The sequence below is a fragment of the Perca fluviatilis genome, chromosome 18 (genome assembly GCF_010015445.1).
Source record: "Perca fluviatilis chromosome 18, GENO_Pfluv_1.0, whole genome shotgun sequence".
Lineage (NCBI taxonomy): Eukaryota > Metazoa > Chordata > Actinopteri > Perciformes > Percidae > Perca > Perca fluviatilis.
The window spans coordinates 23,141,881-23,155,223 of NC_053129.1; the positions used below are offsets into that span (position 1 = coordinate 23,141,881).

A 13,343-nucleotide genomic window follows, 5' to 3' on the forward strand; every position below is an offset into this window, starting at 1 on the left:
GCTACAGTACTATATTTTTGACATGGCAAATATTTTTGAATGTTTCATTTTGAAGATGGATTATGATGGGATGCGCTTGAGTGTATATTTGTTGAGTGCATATATGTTTATATGTTAGTTTGGAGGCTACTTAAAGGGATATGCCACTCAATTTAAGATTTTCTGTACAGTATATTGTTTCCGTGGTCTAGGAAAAGTGCAGTCAGTGCTTAGGAACATAAATGGTTTTCTGTCACAGCTGAAAAGCAAAGACGTACATTTGTCTTACCACTTATCTGGTATTTTGCAATGCACTGAGGCTGTTGTTGTGTATTGTGCGTTTTTATATCCAAACATGGCTCAATATGAAGTAGTTATATCAAAAAATGAACGCTTGAACACCAGAAAATCCAAGTAATCTCTACCATCAATGCCTGTTCACTCCCTGCATCTCCAGACTTTATAACCTCACATTTGCTTTTAGATTCTGACGTTGACGCTGAGTTGATAAAAGTATTCATCTGACTGCCGTAGATCATAGGAACGACTTTCTTTTTTTTTGTTTTTTTTAATTGAATGGTTTTCCCTCTGAACCCTGAGTGTCTGCTAGCTAACTTCTAAGTTCATATTTTTAGGTCTAGTCTTTTCTGATGCCTTTCTGTCAGTACAGCATTCCAACCTCTGTGACGTTATAAAACTGTTTGGGGAACCTGTTTTGTAATCGCAGATCTTATTTAGGTTTCACCATCAATTAAAGTCTACTTTATCTTTCTACTCAAAGCATAACCACCAGTGTCTTTTCTTTTTTTTTTTTTTTTTTCTTTCTCTCTTCTCACTTAGTGTGTTGAATTGTAGCACATCATAGAGGGGCAGATGGTGCAATTTTTGTCCCCAGCATTGTGCCCCATGAAGAAAAGTTATTGTTGGCGCCGCATATAACAAATGCATTTCTTTATTTAAAAAAAAAAAAAAAAAGTGAACATAATCTTTATTTTTATCAAGTTGTCTTTTTATGTGTCCTTTGAAGTTCTTTTATATTTATAAGGTGCAAAGTCAGTGGTGGAAATAGTAGTATGATCTTTTACAATACCAATACAACAAGCAGCAGCAATAATAGTTATCAGTGATCTTCAGAAACTAAAAGATTCTCCCATAGCAATCATTACAGCTCATTTAATCGCAACCTGTAATTACAGCTCATTCTCTGCATTGCAGTAATAGCTGAAAAGGGCAATCGTTAATTTGTTCCACTTGTGCTTTTCCTGCTATCAAAGTCAGTTATTTGTTCCTCTTATGCTTTTCCTGATGAAATACGTTGGATTTTGTTTTGTCAGAATCATTTGAGGGCTATAAAAGTATAGGGTCCAATTCAGATAATCAATATGATGTTACAGCCCACTGAGGGAGAAAACAAATAGGTTACTTTATTTTGAGTGCACAAATAAAGTATAATTTGAAGTTATCGGTGCTCTTCAGAAACTAAAAGATTCTACAGCTCATTTAATGACAATCAACAGTCACAGCTCATTTAATGACAACCTGTAATTACAGCTCATTCTCTGCATTGCAGCAATAGCTGAGAAGGGCCATCCTTAATGTGATTTGTTCCTGTGCTTTTCCTGCTATGAAAAGTCAATATGTTGGGGGGCTATAAAAGTATAGGGTCCAATTCAAATAATCAATATGATGAGACAGCCCACTGAGGGAGAAAAACAAATAGGTTACTTTATTTTGAGTGCACAAATAAGTATAATTTTAAGTAATGATTTTCAACTCTATTTTATTTAGGCGGTAGGCAGAGATGGGAAGTAACGAAGTACAAATACTTCGTTACTGTACTCAAGTAGATTTTTCAGATATTTTTACTTTACTATTTATTTTTGTGGCGACTTTTTACTTTTACTCCTTACATTTTAACAAGAATATCGGTACTTTCTACTCCTTACATTTTAGAAAATTGGCTCCTTACTTTAGTTTTGTACAAAAGGTCGTCTATCAGGAGTGATTGTGAGTGCACGTCGGAAAATAGCGCGGACACGCGCCTTACACCGCGAGCGGGCGCGCGCGCCACACAGAAAAAAGTGAGAGAAAAGAGGATAAATCAGTTGAGATGGTGTGTGTGCGTCCTTGAGAACTGTAAGTCGTATAACTTATGTTGTCAGTTAATGTAAGCCTGTTGTTGTATTGGTCTATATTTCTTGCAAACTTAAAGTAAGTAAGCTAGTGATTTTGTTGTTTGTGTTTACCTGTTAGCAGGTTGCACGTTGCTTGTTCTTATTAAAGCATCAAAAGAGAGAGGTTGTCTCCCTCCGTGTTTTAACAGACACACCTGGGGCGAAGTTGGAAACCAGAATCAGCTTTAAATATAGTCCTAATCTAGTCCTCCCTAACAAGTTTGAAATCATTTCACTGGAGTTACTGTTATTTTTTGCGTCATCAATACTGAATTCAATCTAATTGGATGGGAATATACTGTACGTTGCAGTTGATGCAGCGTCTCGACAGATTCGGCGGCATTCATTTGCGGCAAATCATTGTGGCTTGATGGTGGTAGCCTAACGTTAGCACTTGTAGTATGGATGTTTGTTTATTGTCTGTTTAGTAATTCATATTGAATCTTTTATTGTCATTCCAGAAGCCATATTTGAGCACACACACACACATACATGTAGATTCCTTTAAATGTTAAGGGGAAGATTAAAAAAGAGAAACTGGATCTGTGAATTCTATCTTACTACTCAGTCAGAATCTTATTAACCTGGAGTCCCAGTCTCTGTCACAGTAATCATATATGTGATGTTTTAGGCCTATTGGCAGACATCCATTTAAAATGTAGGCAATGGCATAAAAAGAGTCCACTGAAGTTTCTCAGCTACCACTCCAGTTAGATTTGTGTGGTCCAGGCAGCTTTTCATAAAAAATTGTATTCATTCGTAGAGACTACTTATACTTTAAGTAAATTTCCAAGCCTGTGCGTTGTTACTTTTACTTGAGTAGGCTAAATAAGTTAAATCAGTACTTCTACTTTTACCAGAGTATTTTTTAACACAAATATCTGTACTTCTACTTGAATACGGGAAGTGAGTACTTTTGCCATCTTTGGCGGTAGGTGGTGGTTGGGAGTATTTAGGCCTTTTACCATTCTTGTACAGCAAACAGAAAATATTTTTTTCTATTATGATACTCATTTTGCGCGCACACACAGCGCATACATGGAAAAATATATATAATTTACAGGATCTAATCCAAATAATTGGAGGTTAAACTCGCTATTTTTGGCCTATTCAAGCATTCAGTGTTACTTCCTCACCCATCAGACCGGTATCCTGTCCGTTTGTCGCCTCTGGGACTCCGTACCTCCTGAAGGAGCAACACCTTTTCCTCCAGAGAGTTCAAAAGCACGCGCGCGGCGCCTCCATGCGTTTCACGGTTAGCTCGCGCTGTGAATTGCCATGGTGACACACCCGCCTGCATAAAAGCCTCCGTGCACACATCTCACTTTGTGAGTCCGGATTTTAGCCGTGACAACATCGTCACAAACGGCTCAATGGCTCTGAACTCCTCTGGAGACAACCGGACCGTCTCTGCCTTCACCTCCAAACTGACCCCAGCGGCTGACATATGTGTGGGACTGGTCATCCTCTTCGTCGGTACGTAGCCTCATTTATGCCTCACCTGAAAATATATTCAACACTATGATAAGCGAGAGGTCATGTAAACCTAACAGAAATATATAGGCTAGGTTAAGTTAAAAATTCTTTTATTTTTTCAGCTCAAACTAAATGTAAATTCTACTTATTTTACAGCGAAACAATCCAAATCATTATTCTAAATAGCCGAAACAATATAGAAATGATGCTAGTTTGCTGAAATACAGGAAACACATTTATTTGGTATTTAATGTAAAATAGCACTTATTCTTTTTGAAAAGTAGGACTTTGACTATTTTGTTTACTTATTTTATTTGTTTTCTTTTATGGTTAGGTTTATATGTTATGTTATCACTTTTTTATTTGTATATTATGTTTATAACCTTTTTCTACCACATTTGCCTGCACATTTTTAAATCTATTTTCTCATATACACAAATGGAAATGTTTATGTATCTTATATATTGTATTGTTACACTGTAAAGTATGCATCTTTTACAGTTTTTTCCAACTGTTTACACACAAAATCTTTTCATGTCACATGATTTTTGAAACCTCTCACTCAAAGTGCAAAACTACACAGCAAATCTCCAAAACCATAAGCTATTTCTCAGCCTTTTACTCAATTTTCAATTGCATAAAACACTTTTTTTCAAAACATTAAACACAATTCTCTACCTAAGACACAAAAATCTAACAGGAAGTGACTTGCTTTCCTTTTCTAAACCCAACCAATCAAAATGCTACACTTATTTACCAGGGCGCACACACACACACACACACACACACACACACACACACACACACACACACACACACACACACACACACACATTTTTTTTATTCTAACAATGATACCTTTGGTTTACATATGTTTGTACTTTTGTTTTCTTGTTTCATGCTACTGTATACAACACTGTGCTACTCTTACAAATGTAATGTTTTGCCCAATAAATATTTTCTGTTTTACTGTAACATTACATTGTTTTTTACAGTGCACTTTTCAACCACTTTCAGCAGATTACTTTCCCTCTAGAACATTGTAAATGTAGATATAAGCCTATGAAAGACAAAAGAGCTTTAGATTTAGAACAACAGTGTGCACATGGTATATCCAAAAATGTACTATTATGAAAAAAGTGTTTGCCATTTGATGCAAATGCTTCATTTTGAGATGTGTTTATTGTATTTTGAATGCAGTGTTTCATTTTGAAGGACATGTGAGACATTTTGCATTTAGTGTGTGCAGTTTTGGGAATTGTGTGTAGAGTTTTGAAAAAAGGAGACATAGTTTTGAAAACGTGTGTAAGCAGTTGGAAGAAACTGTAATTAAACACATCTTTACAAGAAAAAAGACTCCACACATGTTTAAGTAGAAATCCGAGAGCACACACACCTCTATTGAATTATTTAATCACAGAAAATGTTTGACATTTTTAATCTGCACTTGGATCATAATGCATCAAATGGATTTTTTCTTTCAATACATGTAAAATTTAATTGAAATCAGCTTATTTGTAAGACATCTGGCTCATAGCAACCAAACTCCTTGATCAAGGTTTGCCATTCATTGGTGTGCGCTTGTTAGTCATTAGACTAATTACACTTGTGTATGAGCAATTAGACTAAAGTGTGTGTGTGTGTGTGTGCACTTGCATTCTGTATTCATTTTCCAGGATTTTCTTTCATTAATTGTGCTTGTTGTCCTAGTGGCCAAACAAAAATCAGTTAATGCAGCTTGAATTTTGAGCAGAAGTAATGTTTATCTTTTCTTTTTAGTTCTGCTCTCTGTTCTAGGCAATGGACTGGTTCTGGTGATTTGTTACCGCAGGAGGAAGAAGATGGTGGGCTCAGAGCTGCTGTGCGTCAACCTGGCCGTGGTCGACTTCCTCTGCTGCATCTGCTTCTACCCGCTCTCCATCCTGTCCTCTTTCCACCATGGCTGGCTGGGAGAAAACATCACATGTGTTTACTACGGCCTCGGCTGCTACATCTTTGGCCTGTGTGGCATGTTCACCATCGCCGCCATCAGCATAATCCGCTACCTGAAGACCTGCCACAGATCGGTTTACGGTTAGTTGTTGTTGTTGTTGTTTGAAAGGATGTTGACAAAGGGTTCAAGGGCAGCATAGATAAAATTATTTTAATTATTTAGGACATTGTTTGGTAGTTTTACAACAAATAATCGTTCTCTAAAGCTTTCCACAAAGCCCGTCATGCTCCATATAAGACTTTTTATGTGTAGGTGAAGCGAAGTAAGGCAGGGCGTTGCATAACCTTTTTACTTACTTAACTTGCTCTTTCTTCCTTATGTCAAGATGGCAGAAGTTGCATCAGAATGCATCGTTGCTTTATGCTTCAGTAACTATTTTTAGAAGGCACAAATGTCATATTAAACTAGAATTTCTGTGTAAATGTCTGTGCATAAATATCCACATTAATGATGTTACCGTGATAGAGCCAGATGTTGACAGAACTGATGTGTCTCCTGCTGGGTTTGTTTTTTCTGTAATCATATAGCTTGACATTTACTTTTCTTAAAAAAATTACACTTAATAAAAATAATAATTTGTTAAAAATAACACATTAAAAAACAATGTACTGTACATGACCAAAAAAAGGATTCTGCATTAATTTCACTCACTTTAGTCACAAAGGAGAAACAAAGATAAAAGCAGAGAGATGAGTCAAATAAAGTTTTTTTTTTTTTTTTAAAGAAATTGTTCGACGTTTTGTGAAAAATTGTCAAGTGAAGTGTATTGTCTTTCTTGCTGAGATTTAGTTGAGAAGATTGATACCACTCTCATGTCTGTATGGAAAAATGATGCTACAACCAGCAGCCAGTTAGCTTAGCACAAGGACTGTAAACACGGGGAAATAGCAAGCCTGGCTCCGTCCAAATGTAACAAAATCTGCCTACCAGCTCCTCAAAAGCTCACTAATTAAAATGTTATATTGTTTGTTAAATATTGATTTAAAAAAAACAACAACCTTTGGACAGAGCCAGGCTAGCTATTTCCCCCGTTTCCAGTCTTCATGCTCAGCTAAGCTAAATGGCTGATGGCTGTAGCTTCATATTTCCACACGAAAGTCAATCTTGTGTGAATAAGCAAACTTGCCAAAATGTTGAACCGTTCCTTTAGGCACTAAGGCAGCTGAGACATTGAATGTATACAATATGTAACTCAGCAGTAACACTATTAGATAACTAAGTGGGTTTTTTTTCACAGCTGTGTGGCTGAAAGGACCTAACATCAAGATAGCGTGCTGTTCCACCTGGCTCATCGCTGCTGTGTGGTCCAGCTTCCCTCTGTTTGGCTGGGGCGAGTACGTCCCTGAGCCGTACGGACTGTCGTGCACCGTCGCCTGGAGGGGTTATCATACCTCAGCCAAAGATGCTTTCTATGTCATCTGCTCCTTCGCCTGCTTCACAATGGTTCCTATCCTCCTCATCGTGGTGTCCCAGTGTCAGATCCTCTACGAGGTGTCTCGCTTCTCCCACTTGCTGTCTGCGAGACACATCCGCAACAACTTGCGATATGCTGAAAAACAACTGTCCGTGGTGAGCAAACGCAGGTTTTTTGGGGGGCTACTTCCTTGCCAGGAGCAGTGACTACCAGAAATCTAGGTATATATATATATGAGGACTTTTTTTTTTATTGTTTTATTTTTTTTTAGAATTGATTTTATTATGCAAGTACAACGAAAAACAGAGAGGCACACAACCTGGTCAACCTGGTTTCCAGTCCAAGTCCATCCAAGTGTTAACCAGTGTTAAACAATATCCTCTTTACCCCCTATATATGAGGACTTGAGACATACTCTTGGACTTGACTGCTTTAAAACTTGACTCATTTGAGATTTGATTTGACTCTCTATCAATTTGTTTGAGACTCAAGTAGAAAACAAAAACAACAACAAAAGTCTCAGGTTTTAACCTGGTAAGAAAAGACATGATGGGACTTTCTCTAAACAACTTGAGACATGATTGGAGACTTGACTTGGACTTTCCCCAAAAGAATCTGAAAACAGCTCTGGCGTCAGTGCTAATACTACAATAGGGTACTTAATTTAATATCTTTTTTTGTTATTATTCTACTTCATTCGATAACCATCATGTGAATGGAAGCATACAGTTGTGTAAAATGTATTCTGTGGGCTCAACTTCACCACACCACACACTGTATGGGTTGTAGTTGCTGTGGTAGTGGGCCAATCACACGTTGCAATAGAAGAACACTTCGCAGTGATTGGCTACAGCAAAATATATAATGTATAAACTGTACTATTATTTAGATAAAATTAGAAATGATCTCTGGTGGACACATTTTGTAATAGAGACAGTCAAGGGTGTAACTTTGGTGTGAGAAGTAGTGGGGACACAAAATAGTGGGTCTGGGGGTCCTCTGCCAAAAAAAGGTTTTATATTTTAATCATATTTCATGCATTTCTACATAGGTTAGGGACTATGATGATACAAAATCTGGTAAATAATTAAGTTGATCGTAATTATAGATTCTTCCAGAAAATAAGAAAGGAAAAAGATGTCTTACTTTCTTTATTGTTTAAAATAGGGGCAGATCACCGAGACTTATAAATCAAATAATATCAAACAAATTTGAAAGTGGGGGGGCGGGGGGGGGGACGTTATCCAGTACTTCACTTAGAGAGAGCAAAGATTAGATGCTCTTGTTGCTCTTGTGGACAGTCTCCTAGGAAACCAGCTGTATGGGACTACAGCTCTCTGTTACTAGTGTGCATCATGAGAAATGATTCATTAAGTTTCAAATTTTTACAGCGCGATGACGTTTCCAGTGTAATCTTCTGAAATTTGTTACTTCCTCTTCCAGATGTTTTTCTGCATCAGCCTGGGTTTTATAATTGCCTGGGCGCCGTACACTATTGTGTCCTTCCTCTTCATTTTCCACAAGGGGAGCCAGTACATGGCTCCTGAGAGCTTTGTGTTCCCCGCCCTCTTCGCCAAAAGCTCCCACATCTACAACCCGTTCATCTACTTTTACTTTAACAAGCTTTTCCAAAAGGAGCTTCGCTGCCTGCTCCTCTCTTTCTGGCCCAGGTCGGGAGGAAACCAAGTGGGCGTCGACATTGCCGAAGTCCACCAATATCCCATCCACATTCAGCTCCAGGAAAGAGGCTGCGTCCAAAAGAAGAATGTTGATTTATCTCGGGTCATAACTCACAGCAAGAGCAAGAGCAAAGAAAAAGAAAAAGAAAAAGACAAAGAATCGCACGCCAACAGCAATCATGTCCTGAGCAGGCCGGTGTATGCCTGCTGGGGGACCACAGCGAAGAATGCCCCCACCATCTAGGACAATAAACCTGCCAAAGGCACCCTGTCTGTCTCTCTATGAACTCTGACTGTCACTGTCAGTGTCGATACAGAGACAGGTACGGTGGCCCTGAAGGTCAAAACACAAAAGCATTTCACAAAACACTCTGAAATTTCACAAAACTGAACAACATTTCACCAAACACAACAGCAAAGCAAATAACAAAACGGCATTTGGTGAGACCCAAACCAGAAAAGGTAGGTACGTGTTGGACAATGATTCCTTGTTGCTGATTGGATGCACTGGCTGTCAGTCTGTGACAAACTGAAATTCTTCTTTTTCTTTTGGATTTAAATGTACATTGTGTAATTTTTTGAGTTGATTCTTAGCAAAAACCCCTTTGTTCTTTCACAAATATGTACTCATTCATGTGTAATTACTTCCACCAACTAATCAAAGTATTCTCGTAAGCGTGGAATCTGACATTCAGAATACATACGGGCGAGTTGCTCGAATGACGGCCCGCATGTTGCGCCTCCATCTTTAAAATACATTAGCCAAAGAGGGCCATACCTCCGCATTTCGCCCTCTTACACCTATGGCACCGTGACGAATGCCAGGGGGAGATTACTCGCCAGGGAAGCGAAAAAGAGAATTAAAACGGCAACGCGACAGGCAAAGCAACAAGACCAAAGTTAATATTGGAGTAGCTAGAACAGCTGCGTGTAAATGATGGAGAGAGCTAATTTCGGGTTCGCCCACCGTAGGAGGAAGGGCTACAAAGTAATATTCAGTTGGTTGTCATATACAATTTCACCGCTAGATGGGAGAAATTCTTACACAATGTAGCTTTAAGGCAGACTGTAAAGTAAGTAAGTAAGTAAAATTTATTTGTATAGCACATTTCACAGATAAAAATCACAAAGTGCTTCACAACGAAATGCAATTCAACACAAGAAGTCACAATACGAGCACATTGAAATACAAACAGAAAATATAACAAACAACCATAGAAACTGGTGCCCTGAAGGCTCAGGGATGGATGGATGGATGGATGGATGGATGGATGGATGGATAGATACAGACAGACAGACAGACAGACAGACATTGTACACAGGCTCACTGCCCAGAGGCCATCAATTCCTACCAGGGTCTCAGTCATGATAACACCAATAAATGTAGATAAAATGAACACTAAATTAACCACCCAAAACCAAAATATAGATAACAAATGCACACCCAAATCATTAATAAAACCTTATAAAAAACATCAACTAGGACGGGAACTGTTCAGAACACAATCCCATGAGCCTTTGTACAAAATGTTGTTTTGTTTTGTGAAATGTTTTATTTTGTGAAAGGTTGTTTTGTTTTCTAAAATGTTTTGTGAAATGCTTTTGTGTTTTCTGAAATGCTTTCGTGTTTTGACCTTCAGGGCCACCGTAGACAGGGCATCTGTAGGTCGGCAGTGTGGTTAAACTGTGGACAGCCATCTACCCAAAGGTCTGTGCTGTTTCATTGAAGGTCCTTGTTGCTGCTTTTTGTAAATAAACATGCCTATAAATAAGAGTTTCTATTTGCTCAACAGCCTGCATCCTGTTAAATTCTTAGATCTTGTATACTTTCCATGAGTAGTAGCAGAACTCAAGTTGAAATTATTGTCATTTCAGTGTTATATTCAGTGATGAATACTGACATGTAAACAATCCCAGGCTACCTGTAATTGCTATAATTATATGTTACATGCAAATATGATCTGTGTTACATGTGTATGTATTATGACTTAAAAGTACGTGTCAACTTGGTAGTTCTTGGCACTTTAAATCAGATGTGCCACAAAAAGTCCATCATGTCTCTCTGTTTTTATTTGTCAAACCCGGAAGGTGATAATAATGTTGATAATGGCTGAATTCCATTAAGGTATACTAGGGGTGGCTGTGGCTCAGGTGGTAGTGGTTGCCCACTGATTGGAAGGTTGGTAGTTTGATCCCTGGCCCTACAGTTTCATGTGGAAGTGTCCTTGGGCAAGACATTGAACTCCAAATCGATCCCGATGCTGTGCCATTGGGGTGTAAGTGTTTATCTGCACCTTGTGTTGAATGTTTGTGAAAGCTTCCTATACTACGTTAAAGCTCTTTGAGTAGTATTTAAAGGGGTGATAGAATGCAAAACCGATTTTACCCTGTCATAGTTGAATAACGACAGTTCGGTGGGTAAATAGGACATACATAGAAGCTCAAAATCCCATTGACACCCTTTTACTATGAAAATTTCATATTTTGAAACTGCCGCTGAAAACGGGCGAATCCCAACAAAGCTGGAAGTTGACGTCAACCTCCCAAAACCGGAAAACTTTTACATAGAAAAACTGACATCTCGAGATCAGTTAGTCTTCTGAATCTAGGGCGGCGCAGATCTCAGAAAATGTATACATTGTTCATATGTTATTTTACCATTAAATTCACTTCTGAGAATTTTTTTATGCGAGAAATCAACTACTTAGAGGTCAAATATGGGCCGTTTTACGAAAATTGATGTCTAATTGCAAATTTTGTCCGACTGTGTCGGACTTCAGAGGCTGGTGCTGCCTGTGTTGCTGCCTGCGCCGCCTGGCCTGCCTTCCTCCACAGACCCCGGTGTAACACCGGGCTTGCTGTGAGGCCCGATTGAGCTCCCGACGCTGTTGCCCGCCCACAGCACCTCATACCAGCCAAAAAGTCACCGTTTGGGCTGGTGGACTACTACCAAACACCGCGCTGCTCGGACAGAGCTCCAGGGCCTGCAACTCCCCTCTTCCTGCTAGCTAGCTAAATGCCCGGTGTATGTGAGGTGAAAGCGTGGTCAGCGAGCTTGTTACGCCAGCATTCTCTTACCACAGATTCTAGTTAATCTTATAATGTGTGTAATTATAATGTGTTGAGTTATTTAAACAAACGATTGGGAAAATAAACGCCGCTTGTCCATGAGTCTCATTGAGAGAGCCTGCGGCTGGATGGAGCTCTATCAATGAGAGCTAGCTACCTCTTCTTAGAATTCCTCTGGAATTCACAAATATTCATTAACTTGAAATCGGACACCGTTGTTAGCTTTTAAAAAAATATAGTTAGATGTTGTATAAGTGGCGTGACGAAATTCAAACTGTAAACATACTCGAATTACGACCAAAAATGAAGCTAACTAGCCGCAATCTGTACACATTAGGATTGAAGGGACAGTCGCAACTAACGGCACGTACAGCTCACAAATATTCATTAACTTGAAATCGGACACCGTTGTTAGCTTTATAAAACATATAGTTATATGTTGTATAAGTGGCGTGCCGAAATTCAAACTGTAAATATACTCAAATTACGACCAAAAATGAAGCTAACTAGCCGGCAATCTGTACACATAGGATTGCAGGGACAGTCGCAACTAACGAAACCCGTACAGCTCACAAATATTCATTAACTTGAAATCGGAAACCGTTGTTAGCTTTATAAAACATATAGTTATATGTTGTATAGCTAAGTGGCGTGACATGTGTGTAACATTTGGTAAGAGATTGCTGGTGTAACAAGCTCGCTGACCGCGCTCACACACGGGCCATTTAGCTAGCAGGAAGAGAAGAGATGCAGGCCCTGGCGCTTTGTCAGGGCGGCGGCGTTGGTAGTAGTCCACCAGCCCAAACGGTGACTTTGCGCGTGGTATGAGGTGCTGTGGGCTGCAGCAGCCGTTCGAGCTCAATCGAGCTCACAGCAAGCCGGGTCTGTAGGAAGGCGAGGCCGGACGCCGAGCCCTAACAGAGGCAGCTGAACTCGACACACAGTTTTACCAAATTTGCAATTAGCCATCCATTTGTACCGTAAAACGGCCCATATTTGAGCTTTATATCGTTGATTTCTCGCGCAAAAAAGTCTCAGAAGTGAATTTGGTAAGGAAACATTGCAGTGTCTGGAATATGAGATTCTGTCGCGTTTCTAATGTATGTGTATTGGAGATTCGCTCAACCAATCAACACCACGACCTCTAATGCGTGTGTATGGCGGTAAACGCTCAACCAATCAGCGGCGTCTCTGTGTGTGTACGGGGCTAAGGCTCAACCAAGCAGCGCGCAGCTCATCTAAATATTCATGACCATACCATATTTGGAAGAAAAGCTCTTGTTACAAATAGGGCCAAAACACAGGGATGCATAAGGGCCAATAAAATATCAACCAGGCCATTTTCAGCCCAACTAATGTTACATACCCCATTAGGAGACCATAAGGAACAGTGTGAAATACCCTATATAATCATTCTATCACCCCTTTAAGATTAGAAAAGCACTATATAAATACATACAGTCCATTTACCAGTTGAAGGGCTCTGTAGTTGGATCACTGGCACAGCTAAATGGAACAGAGCCATCGTTAATGTCATAGTGTGTTTATAATTACGCCAG

The 13,343-nt window shown here is 39.2% G+C and overlaps 1 protein-coding gene across 2 annotated transcripts; it reads left to right on the plus strand.

The window, feature by feature from the left end:
- The first annotated feature begins 3,027 nt into the window (after positions 1-3,027).
- Positions 3,028-9,502, plus strand: opn8c (opsin 8, group member c). Of its 2 annotated transcripts, none has more exons than XM_039781936.1 (4): positions 3,028-3,629; positions 5,409-5,702; positions 6,860-7,191; positions 8,480-9,502. In XM_039781936.1, exons 1-4 carry the CDS (start codon positions 3,527-3,529, stop codon positions 8,957-8,959), a joined length of 1,209 nt encoding a protein of 402 aa, XP_039637870.1. In that variant the 5' UTR covers positions 3,028-3,526; the 3' UTR covers positions 8,960-9,502. The 2 variants fall into 2 exon arrangements, with proteins under 2 accessions (XP_039637870.1, XP_039637871.1); XM_039781937.1 differs by having other exon boundaries at positions 5,427-5,702.
- Positions 9,503-13,343: the final 3,841 nt, after the last annotated feature.